At 38.5% G+C, this 15,020-nt stretch overlaps 1 protein-coding gene across 1 annotated transcript in view; it reads left to right on the top strand.

The window, feature by feature from the left end:
• TBC1D2B (TBC1 domain family member 2B) overlaps nucleotides 1–14,153 on the top strand; it is a gene marked incomplete at its 3' end in the record, with an annotated part of 30,757 nt that extends 16,604 nt beyond the window's left edge. Inside the window, exons 4-13 of the mRNA XM_082005108.1 lie at nucleotides 1,428–1,585; nucleotides 2,591–2,817; nucleotides 4,841–5,233; nucleotides 6,630–6,740; nucleotides 7,862–8,055; nucleotides 8,588–9,082; nucleotides 10,629–10,746; nucleotides 11,509–11,694; nucleotides 13,040–13,161; nucleotides 13,958–14,153. Coding sequence (XP_081861234.1) covers nucleotides 1,428–1,585; nucleotides 2,591–2,817; nucleotides 4,841–5,233; nucleotides 6,630–6,740; nucleotides 7,862–8,055; nucleotides 8,588–9,082; nucleotides 10,629–10,746; nucleotides 11,509–11,694; nucleotides 13,040–13,161; nucleotides 13,958–14,153 — 2,200 coding nt within the window. The remainder of the gene's footprint in view (nucleotides 1–1,427; nucleotides 1,586–2,590; nucleotides 2,818–4,840; nucleotides 5,234–6,629; nucleotides 6,741–7,861; nucleotides 8,056–8,587; nucleotides 9,083–10,628; nucleotides 10,747–11,508; nucleotides 11,695–13,039; nucleotides 13,162–13,957) is intronic.
• Between the last annotated feature and the right edge of the window lie 867 nt (nucleotides 14,154–15,020).

Genomic DNA, 15,020 nt, shown 5'->3' with positions numbered 1-15,020 from the left:
AAGGTGGTGTTCAGACAGGATTTAAATGATGAAGTTGACCAAGAGCAGAACAGGTGGTTGTGGAGTTGAGGTAAGAGACAAGCCACTATTCAGAGAATAGCTGTAGAGATGCCAGGTGACGCTTAGTAATTTTGGGTGCCTTAGAAAATACGTCAATCATCACCCAGTTTGATCCAGTTCATTTGAACGGAAGGACTGAACAATGAAATGAGGCTGCTTGCCCCTAACAGAAATTGTGATTCTTTCTGGAAGAAGATTAAATATCTAGTATAATTCAGTCTGTGTCAAGTTTGCAGAGTGATTGTTGAAATAGTTCTGTTAATAACTTTTAGGATTATTTTAAAATTGTACTTGGTTATTTATCAGTTCAGCAGGCTATATGAATTTTGCACTGCATGATAATTAGCCTAGAGTTTACTTTGATCAGATGTTAAATCTCTTGTGAAGCTGGAAGACTGGGTTCAATCATCAAATGATCTTGAAGGTGTAATACGGATTACTTTCTGCTTAAAGTTTCAAGAGTAAGAAGAGAGAATGTGGCTGAGTGAAAGCATCTTTGTGGGCCTCCATCTTACACAGACTGTAGAAAATGCTGAGATAATAAATATATTTACAACTTTATACCTAAAATGTTAAACTGATTTATATGGATTGATGTAGAATATTCTTCTCTAGTTGACCAAAGACTTTACAATACTGAACTACATTAATACTCATGGACACAAGTGCGTACTTATTATTTCTGATTGCATGATGGTTGTGGGGGAAGCTGGGTAGGGTAATCTCATCCTGCTCGTGAAACGTATTGTTCTTCTGTAGAGTTATCTGGCTGGAATTTAGAGGTTGCCTCTGAAATGTTCTTGCAGATAATTGGCAGCGTTCCACCTTAGGACAGGAAAACGGCTAAGGAGTCTGGCATCAGCGATTCTGCTATAGCAGGTCTCTTGGATGATCACAATTTTGACATTAATCCCGAATACAAAACTATAACATACATGTGTTTTGACTGCATGCTGTTCTGTTTAACGCTTGGCAGTTATCCTAAAATTCTTACCTACAATAACTGATCAATAAAGAGATGCTGCTTCTAAATCTTAATTTCATTTTTTTTTTTTTCCCCCCCCACTGCCAAAACAAGGATAAAACAGAGGATGACACAAAAGACCAGCAGTGGTCTTGTAGATACTAATATTCTGTTAAAAATAATTAATTCTGTTCTTGAAACATAGCACTATTGATAGCAGGTGCTATTTAGTAAGATATGCTTTATTTTCTTTGAGCTTTTATTAGGTATTGGTTTTGTCTGTGTTTTTAGCTTATTTTTAGGTTGCACTGTTTCAACTGCAGTGGTTGTCTTGAAAACCCCTTTATAAAAAGAATGCAAAGTGGAGAAATCTTTGTCACTCTTCCTGCTGTCTTTTTCACAGAAATTCAATGTCCTCTTTAAGAAAAGGAAATAACGAAAACCGCAAGAGCATATTTTATACCACCGAAGAGTGGGAATTGCTGGATCCAACCCCAAAAGACCTGGAGGACTCCATGGCCCTGGAGGAAAAGAGGAAACACCTGGCTGAAGGAAGTAAAGGTAGAAGTGGGAGGAAGGAAGGGGAGCGTATGCCTTACCTTCTCTCGTCTAGTGTACGGTGTTACGTATATCTTAAGTGGAGGCTTATCTTTTCTTCACAAACCACATCCAGAGCTCTGTAAATTCTTTTTGTTGAAAAAATTACTTCCTTATGATGTGTTTGGAGTCCCCTGCCATTCAGATGCAATAGAACAAGCGTGGACCCTTGTTATCCACTGTTTCAGGTCCCCTGAGCATGGTACCATCACTAGTTTTGTCACTTGAGTTGCAAAGTTACAGGAGGAAGGGAAATGTTGAGGCTTTTGAGTACTCAGTTGTGTCGCTCATTGAAGCAGAATTGCCTTTAGACTCTATAGTATGTATATACATGCTATATTGGCTTGCTTCTGAAATGGCAGGGGGAAAGTAGGGATGCATATGCAGTGATAGCTCATCTATGCATTGTAACTGGTTCTCACATTTGACCAGCATCTGGAATAACTTGTGAAGACATGTTTACAGCTCCTTAAGAGCACTTCAGCTGACATCCAAGTGATCTAATCTGTTATAAAACATCCTTCTCTCTAAGAATACTCCTGTGGTTATATAAATAGAGGTGAAACTTTAGACTGAATGCCTCTTAAAAGAACAGTATGCTGTGATATCAGTGGCATTTTTGCTCTGATCACTTCTGAGCTGTTGATTATTTGAAGCAAAGTTTACTTTGTCATAGTTAGGATACCTTTTATTCTCTGTAATGATTGTAAAGTTCTCTTCATGTCTTATTTCACAAGTACTAATTTATGGGCTAAATCTTTTACCTGGGAGGGGAGAAGACTGAGCTCTATGCTTTTCCCACCAAAGTGAGTGACTTGGAAAATGAGGCCTGTTTATCACTATCGTATTGGGTTGTTTAAATGCTGCTTAGAGTCTAATTTTAATGACCATATTTTTAAAAGAAAATCTGAATGCTTTGAAACGTCTTTTTATTAAGTGAACTGAACTAGAAGAAATTGTTTTATGCAGGACTGACTAGTTCAGCCTTTCCATTCGATTTTGGCCGCATTCCACACAAAACAAGGCGCCCCTTAAAAGACATGATTGGATCAAGCAAAAACCGCAACAGCAGTGACTCTTCTCCAACCGAGTGGTATTCTGGTAATGGCAACAAACTAGTCTCTGAACTGCAGCTGAAGTATCAAAGCCAGCAAGAAGAGTTGGAAAAGCTAAAGAAAGATCTTTTGAGCCAAAAGGTAATTAAGCCTTCAGGCAAAGTGCACAAAAGCAAACGGATCTGGCAGGTGATTGTGAGTTTACCCTTTGTGGCCATCTAACTGCATTAAGAGATGGTTGGTTGTTATAAAATAATGGTGCTAAGTGAACCTTTGTTTACAAAAAGTCTTGAAATAAGAAGGACTAAATTTTACATCTGTTGAAGATTAGATCCCTCGACAAAACTTTCGTTTGTACAGTGTTCATTAACTTGGCCGGTATATCTATCTCATTATCTGAAGCTAGCTTCCTCAGTGTCTGCCAGGATCCTGGCAAATAATCACAGCTTCTTTCACCATTAATGTAATTACATCATACATGTAATTCCTGAGGAACTTCTCCTTTAGAGTCCTTTTTTTTAATTTGGTTTCTGTTTCTTTTCATTCTGGAGGAGAGGGTGGGGAAATGGGGACTGACTTGTCTCTCATGTGTGCTCTTGCACTCTTTTATTAACTGCATCTTCACAAATGGTTTTGTAAATGATAGGCCTCACCATAAATCTTACCTGAAAGAATTTCTCAAAATCAGTGGCTCATTCTAGGTATATCTTTATGATTTTCCAAGTGTTTGTAAACTTCCAGATACATTATTGAACATTCAAGTTCTTGGGAATTCCATAAAACCAATTCGTATTTCTGTCTTTGTATTCTGAATTAGTGTCACAGAACCGTTTAAAAAATAATAATAAAAAAAAATCCCAGTTTCATTGGTAAGTATTGTAAATGCTTCTAGGGTTGAATTTACCTTCCCACAGTACCATGGTGTTAAACCATTAACCAAACATGGGAAACAGCAAAGGTAATAATCCAGAGTAGCGAGACTTGTAAGTGAGCACTCTGCTGTTCTTGCTTTCTTAGTGTTTATTGTTGGTCTGGAATATATTCTTGTGTGTCGTTTGTGGTTTTGGTTTTGTTTGTTACTGTTTGGATTTTTTGGTTGGTTCTTTTTGTTGTTTTATGTGTGGTGGCGTGTTTTGGTGGGGTTTTTTTAAGCCTAGCTTGCAGAGAGCTTTTGGTAGTAGCTAAGGCAAACTCTTCTTTTTACAGTATTTCTTTTCTTTTAAATCTCACTTTGACTTATTTGCGTGTAACAGCCTTCACTTCTTGAATGTCATAGTAAGATCTCATTCCAGCAAAGAATCAAGTAGGGTTTTACTATCAGTGTAACTGCCTTAAAACCCAGCTTCTCTTACGCGTGTATACCCATGATTCCCCAAGCAAAACGCATACATCTTTCGTGCAAGTGAATGGCTGTTGCAATTGTCCAGAATCTATGCGATCCCGTGAGCAAAGATACTTGTCCTTTTTTAGTATGAGGGAACGGAAGATGTAAATGGTAGAATTGTTGTTGGATGTGTTTTCAAAAATAAGTTCTAGTTCAGAACGTTCGATGCTATCTTTTTTGCAAAGACCCCAGAAACTCCTTTTCTCCCTTGTGGCAAGTCAGTTAATTACTGGGCTGATTCTGTGGCAAGATTTTTCTAAGCAGCCCTCCAAAGACTTCCTTTTCAGCAAAGCAATATGTATTACTTCTTTTTCTCTGCATTACTCTTTATTTTCTCTGCATCTTTTAAGGAAGAGAGCAATTAGTTATCTTTCCCTTTTCCGTTCTGTAATGTTCACATCTTAATTTTTTTGGCTTCAGCCCTCTTCCTATTTATCTTACTGCAACAGGATTTCTTACAAGTAAGCCTTTTTTAGCTTTCAAGTAACTGTTGGGCCACAGCTGCCAACTATTCTTCCAAAACCTGTTGTAGCCTTTCTAGGCAGGATCCTTAGTGAAAGTTATTTAAGTGATCTGTATAGGCCAGGGTTTAGCCTGACAGAAATCATGTCATGTGAGTGTTTCCTTTTTTCTTTAAAACACTACCATGAAGCCTGTTATAAGGTGATGATTCAGATGCAAAACCCATTCCAGAGCTTTCTTTTGCTTGACATTAGATTTCTAAGTTATAAAACATAAACTTAAAACTTCATTACAATCTTTCTTTTTTAAAATTCTCAGGAACTTGTGCGACTTCTGCAGCAAACAGTCCGATCTTCCCAATATGATAAATATTTTGCAAGCCGTCTTTGTGAGGGGGTTCCCAAAGACAAATTAGAGCTGTTGCACCAAAAAGATGACCAGATTTTGGGTCTCAACAACCAGCTTGAAAAGTTAAATCTGGAAAAAGATAGCCTCCAGCAGGAAGTAAAGAATCTGAAATGTAAAGTTGGAGAACTCAATGAGCGGCTGGGTATGTTGATGGAAACTATTCAAGCTAAAGATGAAGTGATCATGAAACTCTCTCGTCAACTCAGCGAATGTGAGGACAATACATCCTCTCAAAGTGGAGCAGCAAATTCTTCCATGGCCATCTGTACTAATAAGGAACTACAGGAACTGGACAGGCTAAAAGTAAGAGCAAGATCTCTGTCTTTGTCTCTGTCTGGGTGGATAGGGGAATCTCTGCTCCCTATAAAAACTACTTTCTAGTCTGCTATACTGTTTGAGGGGGGTCATTACAGCAGTTCTCAAAGATATTCATCAACTGAGACTTTCTCTGCTTGGAATCTACACTTCGAACTGCTGTGTGGCAGTCTCAAACAGGACTCTCATACTTCAAGCTGATCTGTACATCTAAAGTACGATGTCCCATATTTTCAGTAACTTAATCATTGGTGTGGAGGAGGAGTGATGTGAGAAGTAATCAAAGGAACAGGGAAAAGTAAGGGTAAAATAGCGTGGAGAAAATCAGTCATAAAGCTTGCTTTTTAAAAAACAAAATTTAAATATCAAAAACGAGGAAACAAAGAGCATGTGGGACGGCAAAGGGGAGCTCCAAGGAGAAAAAAGGAGGAGGAGTGTAAGAACCTGTTTTACTAATGCTGCTCCAGATGTTATCAATGCATTTTTTTTTTCCTCTAAGCTACCTCAGTGAATGCATCAGAAGTTCTTAATGGCATTACTGAAGTTACCCACCTTGCTCTAAACACGCTTTCTTGCCTTTGGATAAATGTTGTATTCCAAATTGATTAACATTCCAAGGGATTTGGCATACCAGTCAGTCATTTAAAATATGTGTAAACAATCATCATTTTCTTTCCTATGTGTGAGCCTGGAAAGTTGTAGAAAATAAAATTGAAAATAGAAATCAATGATCTTGGCAGAAAGCAGACCAAAGCTTGTAGACTCTGTGGATTGTGGGAGCATTGTAATTGTTGGGAGGGTACCACCATTCCCTCATTGTACAACCTCAGGTTTCAGAGGTGTATTTGTAGGCTGGAGCGAAGTGGATTAGGCAAGGAAGCTTATTGCTAAGGATTTGTATTTTTGTATGGAGGCAGACATCAAACTGGTACTTCAAACGAGGACTGGGGAGGGTAACCAAAACACAAGGGGCCTTTGCTCCCGCTTCTCGTATTGCGTGGTACATGCCTCCGGCTGATGCGCAGCACCACGGCCTCTCTGGTTGTTCAGCGCGCACGCTCCTGTTTTCCTCCCTGCTGGTGCAGCCTCCCCGGGCTGGGCCTGCCTCGTGCCAGCCAGCAGGGCCCGCTGCCTTCTGCTGGCGGCGCAGCACTAGAAGGGATGCAAGCGGGGCACGGCACCACCCTGTACACCTCTGTGCTCATATTTGGCAAGCGTGCTTGACTTATGTGAAGGCTAAAAATAATATTTGATGTGATCCTGGTATTTTTAATGATAAGTCGTACTAGTAACTGCTTGTTCTGTATCCTAAGGTATACTTTCTCTGGTAGGCATTTGCTGTTTGTAAGATATTAAAAATCCAGTTTGTTGTTTTTATCAACAGGACAATCTTCAGGGTTATAAGACCCAGAATAAATTTTTAAATAAGGAGATTTTGGAACTTTCTGCTCTACGAAGAAATGCAGAAGCAAGAGAGAGAGAATGGCAGGCAAAGGTCAGACTAACACAGCATGTTCTCCTTTCGGCAATGTCTAAAGCAGTTTTCAAAAATTCAGTTGTAAAGCTACTCAGGGAATGTAACTGTGGTACGGAAATGGAGTGACTTAAATGTATTAAATGGGATAGCTTAAAAACAAGTCCCCCCCAAACCCATCCTTACAAACTAGTCTTTCTGAATGGATTAGTGAAAGAAGTCTTTGACCTTAAAATCATGTTAACCAGTGGAAGTTTTTCATAACTTATGAACACAAACATGTATATTTCTGAAAACATTGATTACACAGAATTAAGCCTGTAATAATTTTCTTGATGCATGCAAGAGGCAGGATGTGTAAGGATTTGGTATGTCACAGAGTAGAGCTTTTTCCTTCTGAGCATGAAGGATGACTACGGTATGGTGAATGTAACTTTGGAAGCGTGTTTCTGTATAGATGAATTTGTGTGTAGAGAGGCAAATAATGAAGATTGCCGTTGCCTGGGGTTAAGAAAATATGCACATATCCGTAGCTAAGGCAAGATACCTGTAGCTGTGGTTTAGTAGGGTTTGCTTTTGGTTTTTTGGAAACAACGCACACAGTGGCAAGGTCTAAATGCTGTATTTTTGGCACGGAGGTGTGTTGCAATTCCTACATGCTATTATCTAACTTGTATCTTTAAAATTGCATGTAAATTTTTTGTTCAAACATGCGTAGACTAAAGCTGCTACTTTAAAAGCACAAAATGGTTGAGTTGTCCTTCGTACAATGTAGCGATAATTACAGCTTGCTCAGATCTTCCGCATGTAAAAGTACATGTTATAGAAAGTCTCTGGTCTACTATTCTGCCTTAAAAGACTTTCTGTAAAAAAGCCACAAGTGTCTGAGGTTTCTTTACCAAGTACTTTATATCCCAGAATTTTACAGTACCGTAATAAAATGCATATATAATTTTTATTTTCCACGCATTAGGGTTGCTTCATGTTTTCTGGAGCTACAAAAATGGGAAAGTAAAGCTGACTGTTCTTGACTTACAGGTTTCTAAACAACATAAACTAATAGAATAATATTGAGCCAGATGTTAAAAGGAGTGTAGTACAAAGTAAGTTTCTGAAGACTTATTATATATTGTTTTCTGCAGTATACGAGCTTGGAAGCCAAACTCTGTCAGATAGAAAGTAAATACTTAATCTTGCTTCAAGAAATGAGAACTCCTGTTTGTTCTGAGGAGCAGAGTCCTGCTCGTGAGGTCATCACACAGTTACTGGAAGATGCCTTGAAAGCAGAAACTACTGAACAACCAGAACAAGCGTTTTTCAAACCACACCTGGTCAGGTAATTTGGTCCTATGAAAAGAAATGTTTGTGTGTCTTGGTCAGTGGGCCTGGTTCGAACACTGGAAAACAGACAGGGGGGATGTATTTGCAGGATTTGGGGTTTTTAATGTATTTCCCTTTATGAATTACAATGTCATAATGAAATCCTTTTGGCTGTGCCATTAGTTTTATTATTTTACTTGAGATACAGTATAAAACTTAGACTCAAATATTGTTGTTTAGCTGCTGAAGGTGAGCTACTGAAGACATGCGTTCATTTCAACTTGACCATGTTCTTAAACAGCTTAATCTGTGTAGTAATACGCACTGGAATATGGGCACAAAGCCTTTTGCATATGAGATGATGAAAATAATTATTAAATAAAGGGTATACTTTAGAAAAATGTTTAAATAATAATTGTTCAAACTTAAACTATGGCGAGTGGCTTGAGGGATATTTCAAGTAACTTTAGGATGGGAACTTGAGAGTTTCAGGAATACTGAACACATTTTTAAAAGCCTTTTTTTCTTTTTTCCCCCCTCCACTTCAGTGAATATGATATATACGGTTTTCAGACGGTCCCAGAGGATGATGATGAGGAGAAGCTAGTAGCAAAATCAAGAGCTTTGGACCTGAGATCGCTTTCTCTCAGTGAAAATAGAGAGATCTCCACAGGGGTAAAATGGGAAAACTATCTTGCAAGCACAATGAATAGAGAGATGATGCGCTGTGTAGAACTGAAGAATCTTATTCGATCTGGAATTCCACATGAGCATCGTTCCAAGATATGGAAATGGTGTGTCAATCTCCATGTTAAAAAGTTCAAGGATAGCACTGTTCCTGGGTATTTCCAAACTTTGCTTCAAAATGCTCTGGAAAAACAAAATCCTGCATCTAAACAAATTGAGTTGGATCTCTTGAGAACTTTGCCTAATAACAAACATTATTCTTCCCCAACATCTGAAGGGATCCAGAAGCTGCGAAATGTGCTGCTGGCATTTTCGTGGAGAAATCCTGATATAGGATATTGCCAAGGGCTCAACAGGTAAGATTTTGCAAATCTTGAGTTAGAACTATACGGTGAAACATTTAATGAGCCTTTCAAGTCACATGTATAGCAACATGTTTGTGGACAGCCATTTGCCTTCGGGGTTGTACGTTCATAATTTATAATGTTTAAATAAACTGTTACAGTTTCTTAAAAACAATAACAAGCCTCCAGAAGACTTGGATCATGAAACTTGTAAAATCAGCTTTCCAGAATAGTTTTGGTAGTTTGAGATCCGTAGTAAAGGAAGGTGTTGTTTGAAGCAGGTATGTTAGACTAACATCCCCCTCATCCCCAAGATATGATGTAATATACTATAGATGTCAATTTGTGTACTAATTTATGGTCTAGAATAGGGTAACAGACTTTTGAACTCGAGCGGCTTTATTATTTGAAACTGCACTGAAGTAGGAGTAGAATAGAGGTGGTGAATAATGTAGTAATAAGAAGTGTTATTCTTCTGAGTATTCATCACTCGTGGTTATGTTCTGTAGGTAAATCATACATTTTTAGTATTGTCACTGGCATGTCACAAGACATGTCTGAAGAACGCTGCTGTTGCAGTCTTGGAGCAGCACGTCTCTGGTGACTAGAAGATGTTACAACTGCTTTCGCTAAATTTGAACTTTCTGTGCAGTATTTTCTCCTGGGACGCTCTTGATTTTACTTTTGCTTTTGGTTTTACTTCTGTCTTCACTCTAAAAAAATTCTGCATTTGGATATACTTGCATAAGTTAAAAGCAAATTAAATATTGATTCCTTGCTTTGATTCTCTTAAGCTTTTAAAGCATGATCACCTTATTAAGCTGTGTAACATGAGAAGCAGTTGGTGATTGTTAGAGCTCCTCTTGCATACAGAAGTAAAGCAAGTTTACTGGGATAAATGCATTGGAGGTTACCTTTCATATTCAAACGACTATCAGCAACATGAAGTTACTCTCAGATTTATTTATTTTTTTCTTTCATACTACTCATTGGAAACAGGAAAACTGGGAATGATGCTGCTGTTTAATATCCACACACACACACTTCCTCTTTTCCTTAAAAGACACACACACTTTTTCTTTTCCCTAAAAGACAATGGTAGATAAAGACAAAAAGTGCTACTTACTTTTATCTTAATGGATATAAAGTAAATATGCTAGAAAGGATTTTTCTAAACTTACAACAATTTTGTGTGAAATGCAAGAACGATCTGTTCCTTCTCCCCTTCAATTCCCAGACTCATGTCTTTCCTTACTGGAGTAGTATATTTAAGGCTTGAAAGCTGCTAATTATGTTGCCTTAGTTCCTAGAAAAATGGCTTCTAGGAAATCACTTCGCTTTTGCTTTTATCTGTTTTCTTATTTAACTGAATAAAAACTTGGCTGAGAAGGCGTCTCACTGCCCTGTCTTAAACTTCATTAACAGTTTTGCTGTCTAGTGCACTCTTGTTAATACTCTTCTCGCAGCTGGACAGAAACAAAGGCTTTATTGTAATTGTTCGTAGTACATTTTGTGATACTATAATAATCTTTGTCTCCAAATTAAACTCTATTTTCAGATTGGTAGCAATTGCACTTCTGTACTTGGAACAGGAAGATGCTTTTTGGTGTCTAGTAACAATAGTAGAAGTTTTCATGCCTCGTGATTATTATACTAAGACACTGCTAGGATCTCAGGTATGTGCTCTGCCAGAATAAAGCCTGGTCCTGTAGACTGCAGCCAGTCAAAAAACTTTCCTCTAAAACTGTCTGATAGGCCTTTCTGGGAGATGTGTTGAGTCGACAGAGGTGAGTTCCAGGCACCAGCGCCCTTGTTTGGACAAGACTCTAGAGTATAACACTGAAATAACTGTTCAGTGGGCTGCTTGGAGCTCCACTCCTTAACCCTTCTGAATATTAGCTTCACAGCATTGACTGAGCTGATTTATCATGTCTTTCCTCAAAATTGGGGGCGGGGGGGGTAGTTATGGGCTCTCAGAGAGTGGGGCCGAGAATGCGTTTTGCACTACTGTGACCAGTATACGCTGTAGCACTCCTTTGCTTCCAGGTGATGCTGTGGTATGTGCTGCCTCCTCCCTCCAAGTCTTTCCCCAGCTTGTTCTCTGCTCAGGCGTTCCTGCACCAGTGCAGCACTAGTGACCTGTGGTAGGAACACAGCATCTCTGTGTGAGGTGCCCCGTGAGACTGGGTGTGGACTGAGAAGCAAAAGGTTGTGTCAGCAAGGGCAGTGTGCATTGGAGTGGCCACATATATTTTGGGTGGATCTAGCTTAGAAGTGTTAACTAGACAGCCCTGGGTTTCCTGGTTAGCTCTTGGAAAACGTGCACTTAGAGACTGGTAACAGCCCTACTTGGAATGACATATTTGTTGGAAAGTTAGGAGCAATAATGATTTGTTGGAAAGTTAGGAGCAATAATGTCGTATTTGTCATCTCTTTAGGTTGATCAGCGAGTATTCAAGGATTTAATGAGTGAGAAGCTTCCACGACTGCATGCTCATTTTGAACAATACAAAGTTGACTATACTCTTATAACTTTCAACTGGTTTCTCGTGGTATTTGTGGACAGTGTGGTTAGCGACATCCTTTTTAAAATCTGGGATTCCTTCTTATATGAGGGACCAAAGGTGAACTGAAAGAGCTAAGTTTTTTCAATTGTTACCTGGTAACAAAATACTGTGGTGTTATGAGTGCAGGGCGGAGGAAGGTTGTTTCAGAAGAATCCTGTCAGTTAAAATCACTGGTCGGGAAAAAAGGGAGGAAATGTGCATAGATAACCAGTCAAAACATTTTCCATTTTCGTTGGTGTTCTGCAAGTTGAAAGCTTGAGTTACATGGAAGAATTCTAAATGCTAAGTTTATTTTCCTTTCACCACACAGTATCTTTTTTTAACCTTTGAAAAATAAAGCCATAGGCAGTGCTGCTTACTCCTGTGTGCAGCTGTCAATCAGTTTTAAGTAATTATCAAAATGAGAACTACTCCTATAAAGAAGAAAACTTAAGTGAAGGAGGCAGAAGTTAGAAGTACTATAAAGATGTAAAAATTAGTTGCAGCCAAGTGCTAATGTTTAGCTTGCCTCTGCAGCAACTATTTGCTTTATTTCTGCAGACATTTGAAGTACAACTGAAAAACAACGACTGTCTGGGCTCCTGTCTCATAAATTAAGGGGTGGGGGTGAAAGAATTTTCATGTTTCATACTTGTTGAATTGCAGTGAAATAAAACCAATGCCGGAAAAAAGTCCCTGGATTCAAACATGATAATACTGAAGCAGATGTTGTAGGCAATTGGAGAGAACAGAGAGTTATAAGTAGGCAAAAATTGTGTGTTTGCTAGATTTCTTGTTGGCCTCATCTGAGCATTCTAACATGGAGTGGTATTTTGGGTGTGTGTTCATTCAAATCAGTTCTAGCTATCGTGGCATTTTGTGAAGGCAGCCAGGTACGGACTGACGAAGTGCAGAACCTACTGAAGCTTTTTCAGAATGAAGGGAAGTAATGCTACTCCTAACTCGTGCCAAAGTTGATTGACAAACTGGTATCAGAAATTTCTTCAGCATCAGTCCCCCAGCACGTTGGGGAAATTCAAGGCATTGCTAAACCACCTGTTTAATAAGCAAAACTTCAGAGCTAAAACTAAGTAACAATAAATGCATTCAACAGGGCCAGCAGTCTTTGTTCTACAACTGAATTAGGAACTCGAAACTTCAAAGAATTTGTATGCTATAAACCCGATATTGTATTCTGGATAGACCTGCAGAACACCTTGTCTTGGTTACGAGCCACAGCAGATGTTTTTGGAAGTTTTTGGAAATGGGGGATAGGGAAGGGAGATAGGGAGGTGTGGTTAGATAGCACAAATGCAGCCTGCAGAAAGAGTAATGCTTTTCCTTTGAATTTATAATAGATAATAATGAGAATCAGTGCATTGTGTTCTTATGAAAAAACAAACATTGTGTGTATTTTTATCAGGTGATATTCCGATTTGCCCTGGCACTTTTTAAATACAAAGAAGAGGAAATCTTAAAACTGCAAGATTCAATGTCTATTTTCAAGTACCTGCGATATTTCACGCGCACTATACTTGATGCTAGGTGGGTAACTCAAACTTGTGAGTAATTGAAAGACTTGTAGTGGAGCATGAAAGAAGTCTGTCATGGGTGCTTTGTTTTTATCTAGATCTTAATTTAGATATAAGGCAACTAGAGGTGAAACTAACTACTGAGATTTCTCATGAGTAGTTTTATCTAGCGGAGACAAAAGCACAAGTGATGAATGCATAATTGTAAATTTTTAGGTATGATAGAGATTACTTTGCCAGGTTGGTCTTGTTTAGCAGTTATATCATGGTAGCAACACTTAAGAATTTCAGCCTTATGTGAAGTCTCCCTCTGCATTGAAGGTACAACTTAGGTTGTAGAATGTTTTGCGATAAATAAAAACACATCCTGGCTCAAGTATTAAAAGCGTGAGCTATGACCCACTAGGTTTAGATCTCTTTATGCATCATTAATGCACAGGCTAATGCCACGTAACTCCAGCTGATTTTAAGATACGCTTTGAAGCAGAGAGTAAATACCAGTTAGATACTCTTCTGTACTTCAGTCCGGTGTTGTCAAGGCTGTAATCGCTATAGCATTATACAGAGTTTGCAGGTGGCTTTGCGAACTGTTGAGCATTTGATAACACTTTATCACTTGAAATAATGTTAAAACGGAGTGCTTTATAGGACTTTCTTGCAATACTGATAACATCTGAGACCTGTCAGGTATGTGAAGGAGACCAGAGATATCAGCCATATGCTAAATATTGATATGGATGAGGTTCAAAACTGACTTTTAAAAAACAACAAATAAAATTATTGTCTTCTAATACTGTCTAATCTTACAGGAAACTGACTGGTATTGCTTTTGGAGACCTGAATCCTTTTCCATTACGTCAGATCAGGAACCGGAGGACCTATCACCTGGAGAAAGTGCGTCTTGAACTAACAGAACTAGAAGCCATTCGTGAGGATTTCCTGCGTGAACGAGAGACGTGTGTAGAAAAAAGAGACCTTATTAGTGATGATGAGGAGGATAGTTGAAGCTACTCAACATAAACTTTTCTTTGGGATCGTGACCAAAGTGAGTTAACCTCCAAAACACTTTATTAATCCTGTCAAACAGAATGTAAACTAGTTACTTTTGGAAATATGCAGGACAGATTTCCAAACCCCAGCACTTTCAGAAATATTCCTTTGTATGGAGGCCAAACACTTCTGTTTACATTTATGTTCATGGAATTGTATGTAGAGCACTTAATATCGGTCTCAGTTTAGTCAATCAGCTGAATTGCCAGTTGTGTTCCTGCAGTGCACTGTTGGTAGTAAGAAAAGTCTACACTGTTTACCGCATTCATTGCCATTCTGTGTTTTTTTGATGTAATCACGTGGGAGTTTTTTTGGTAGTGCGGGTTCAGTGTAGGAGGACATCATATTTTTTGGTTTCAGGTTGGTTCAATAAATGGCTTTCATCATGTTGTCCTTGAATAAACTAGCCATTCTTGAGGTCACAAACTAGAAAAGCATGGAATGAAGCACAGGAAGAACTTCTACATTCCTTTGTCTTTTCCTGAAGTGACATGAAATGCATCATCAAACAGAAGACATGGGTGTATGTAGTTAAAGTAAAGGTAAAATAAGTACCTATTTGTCACTGAATGTTCAGTGTGTACTGAAACAGTGATATCAAACATCATCTATGGTTTTCTGGGCAGCTGTGTTGATAAAGACTCTCGTTAATGCAAAGGGGTTTATAGATCAAATTCTGTTTAGTCAATTTTATTTCTAATCACTTTTTTGATTGCAATGTCTCAAAAAAGCCACAACCAAAACCCAGCTGTTACGGAAGAAGAATGGAGCTTGTCACAGGAGCACCATGTTTTAGTGGCTAATTAGTTGTATATTTGTTGA

Source organism: Phaethon aethereus (genome assembly GCF_964289735.1).
Source record: "Phaethon aethereus genome assembly, chromosome: 12".
Taxonomy (NCBI): Eukaryota; Metazoa; Chordata; class Aves; order Phaethontiformes; family Phaethontidae; genus Phaethon; species Phaethon aethereus.
This window is presented reverse-complemented; position numbering and strand designations above follow the sequence as displayed.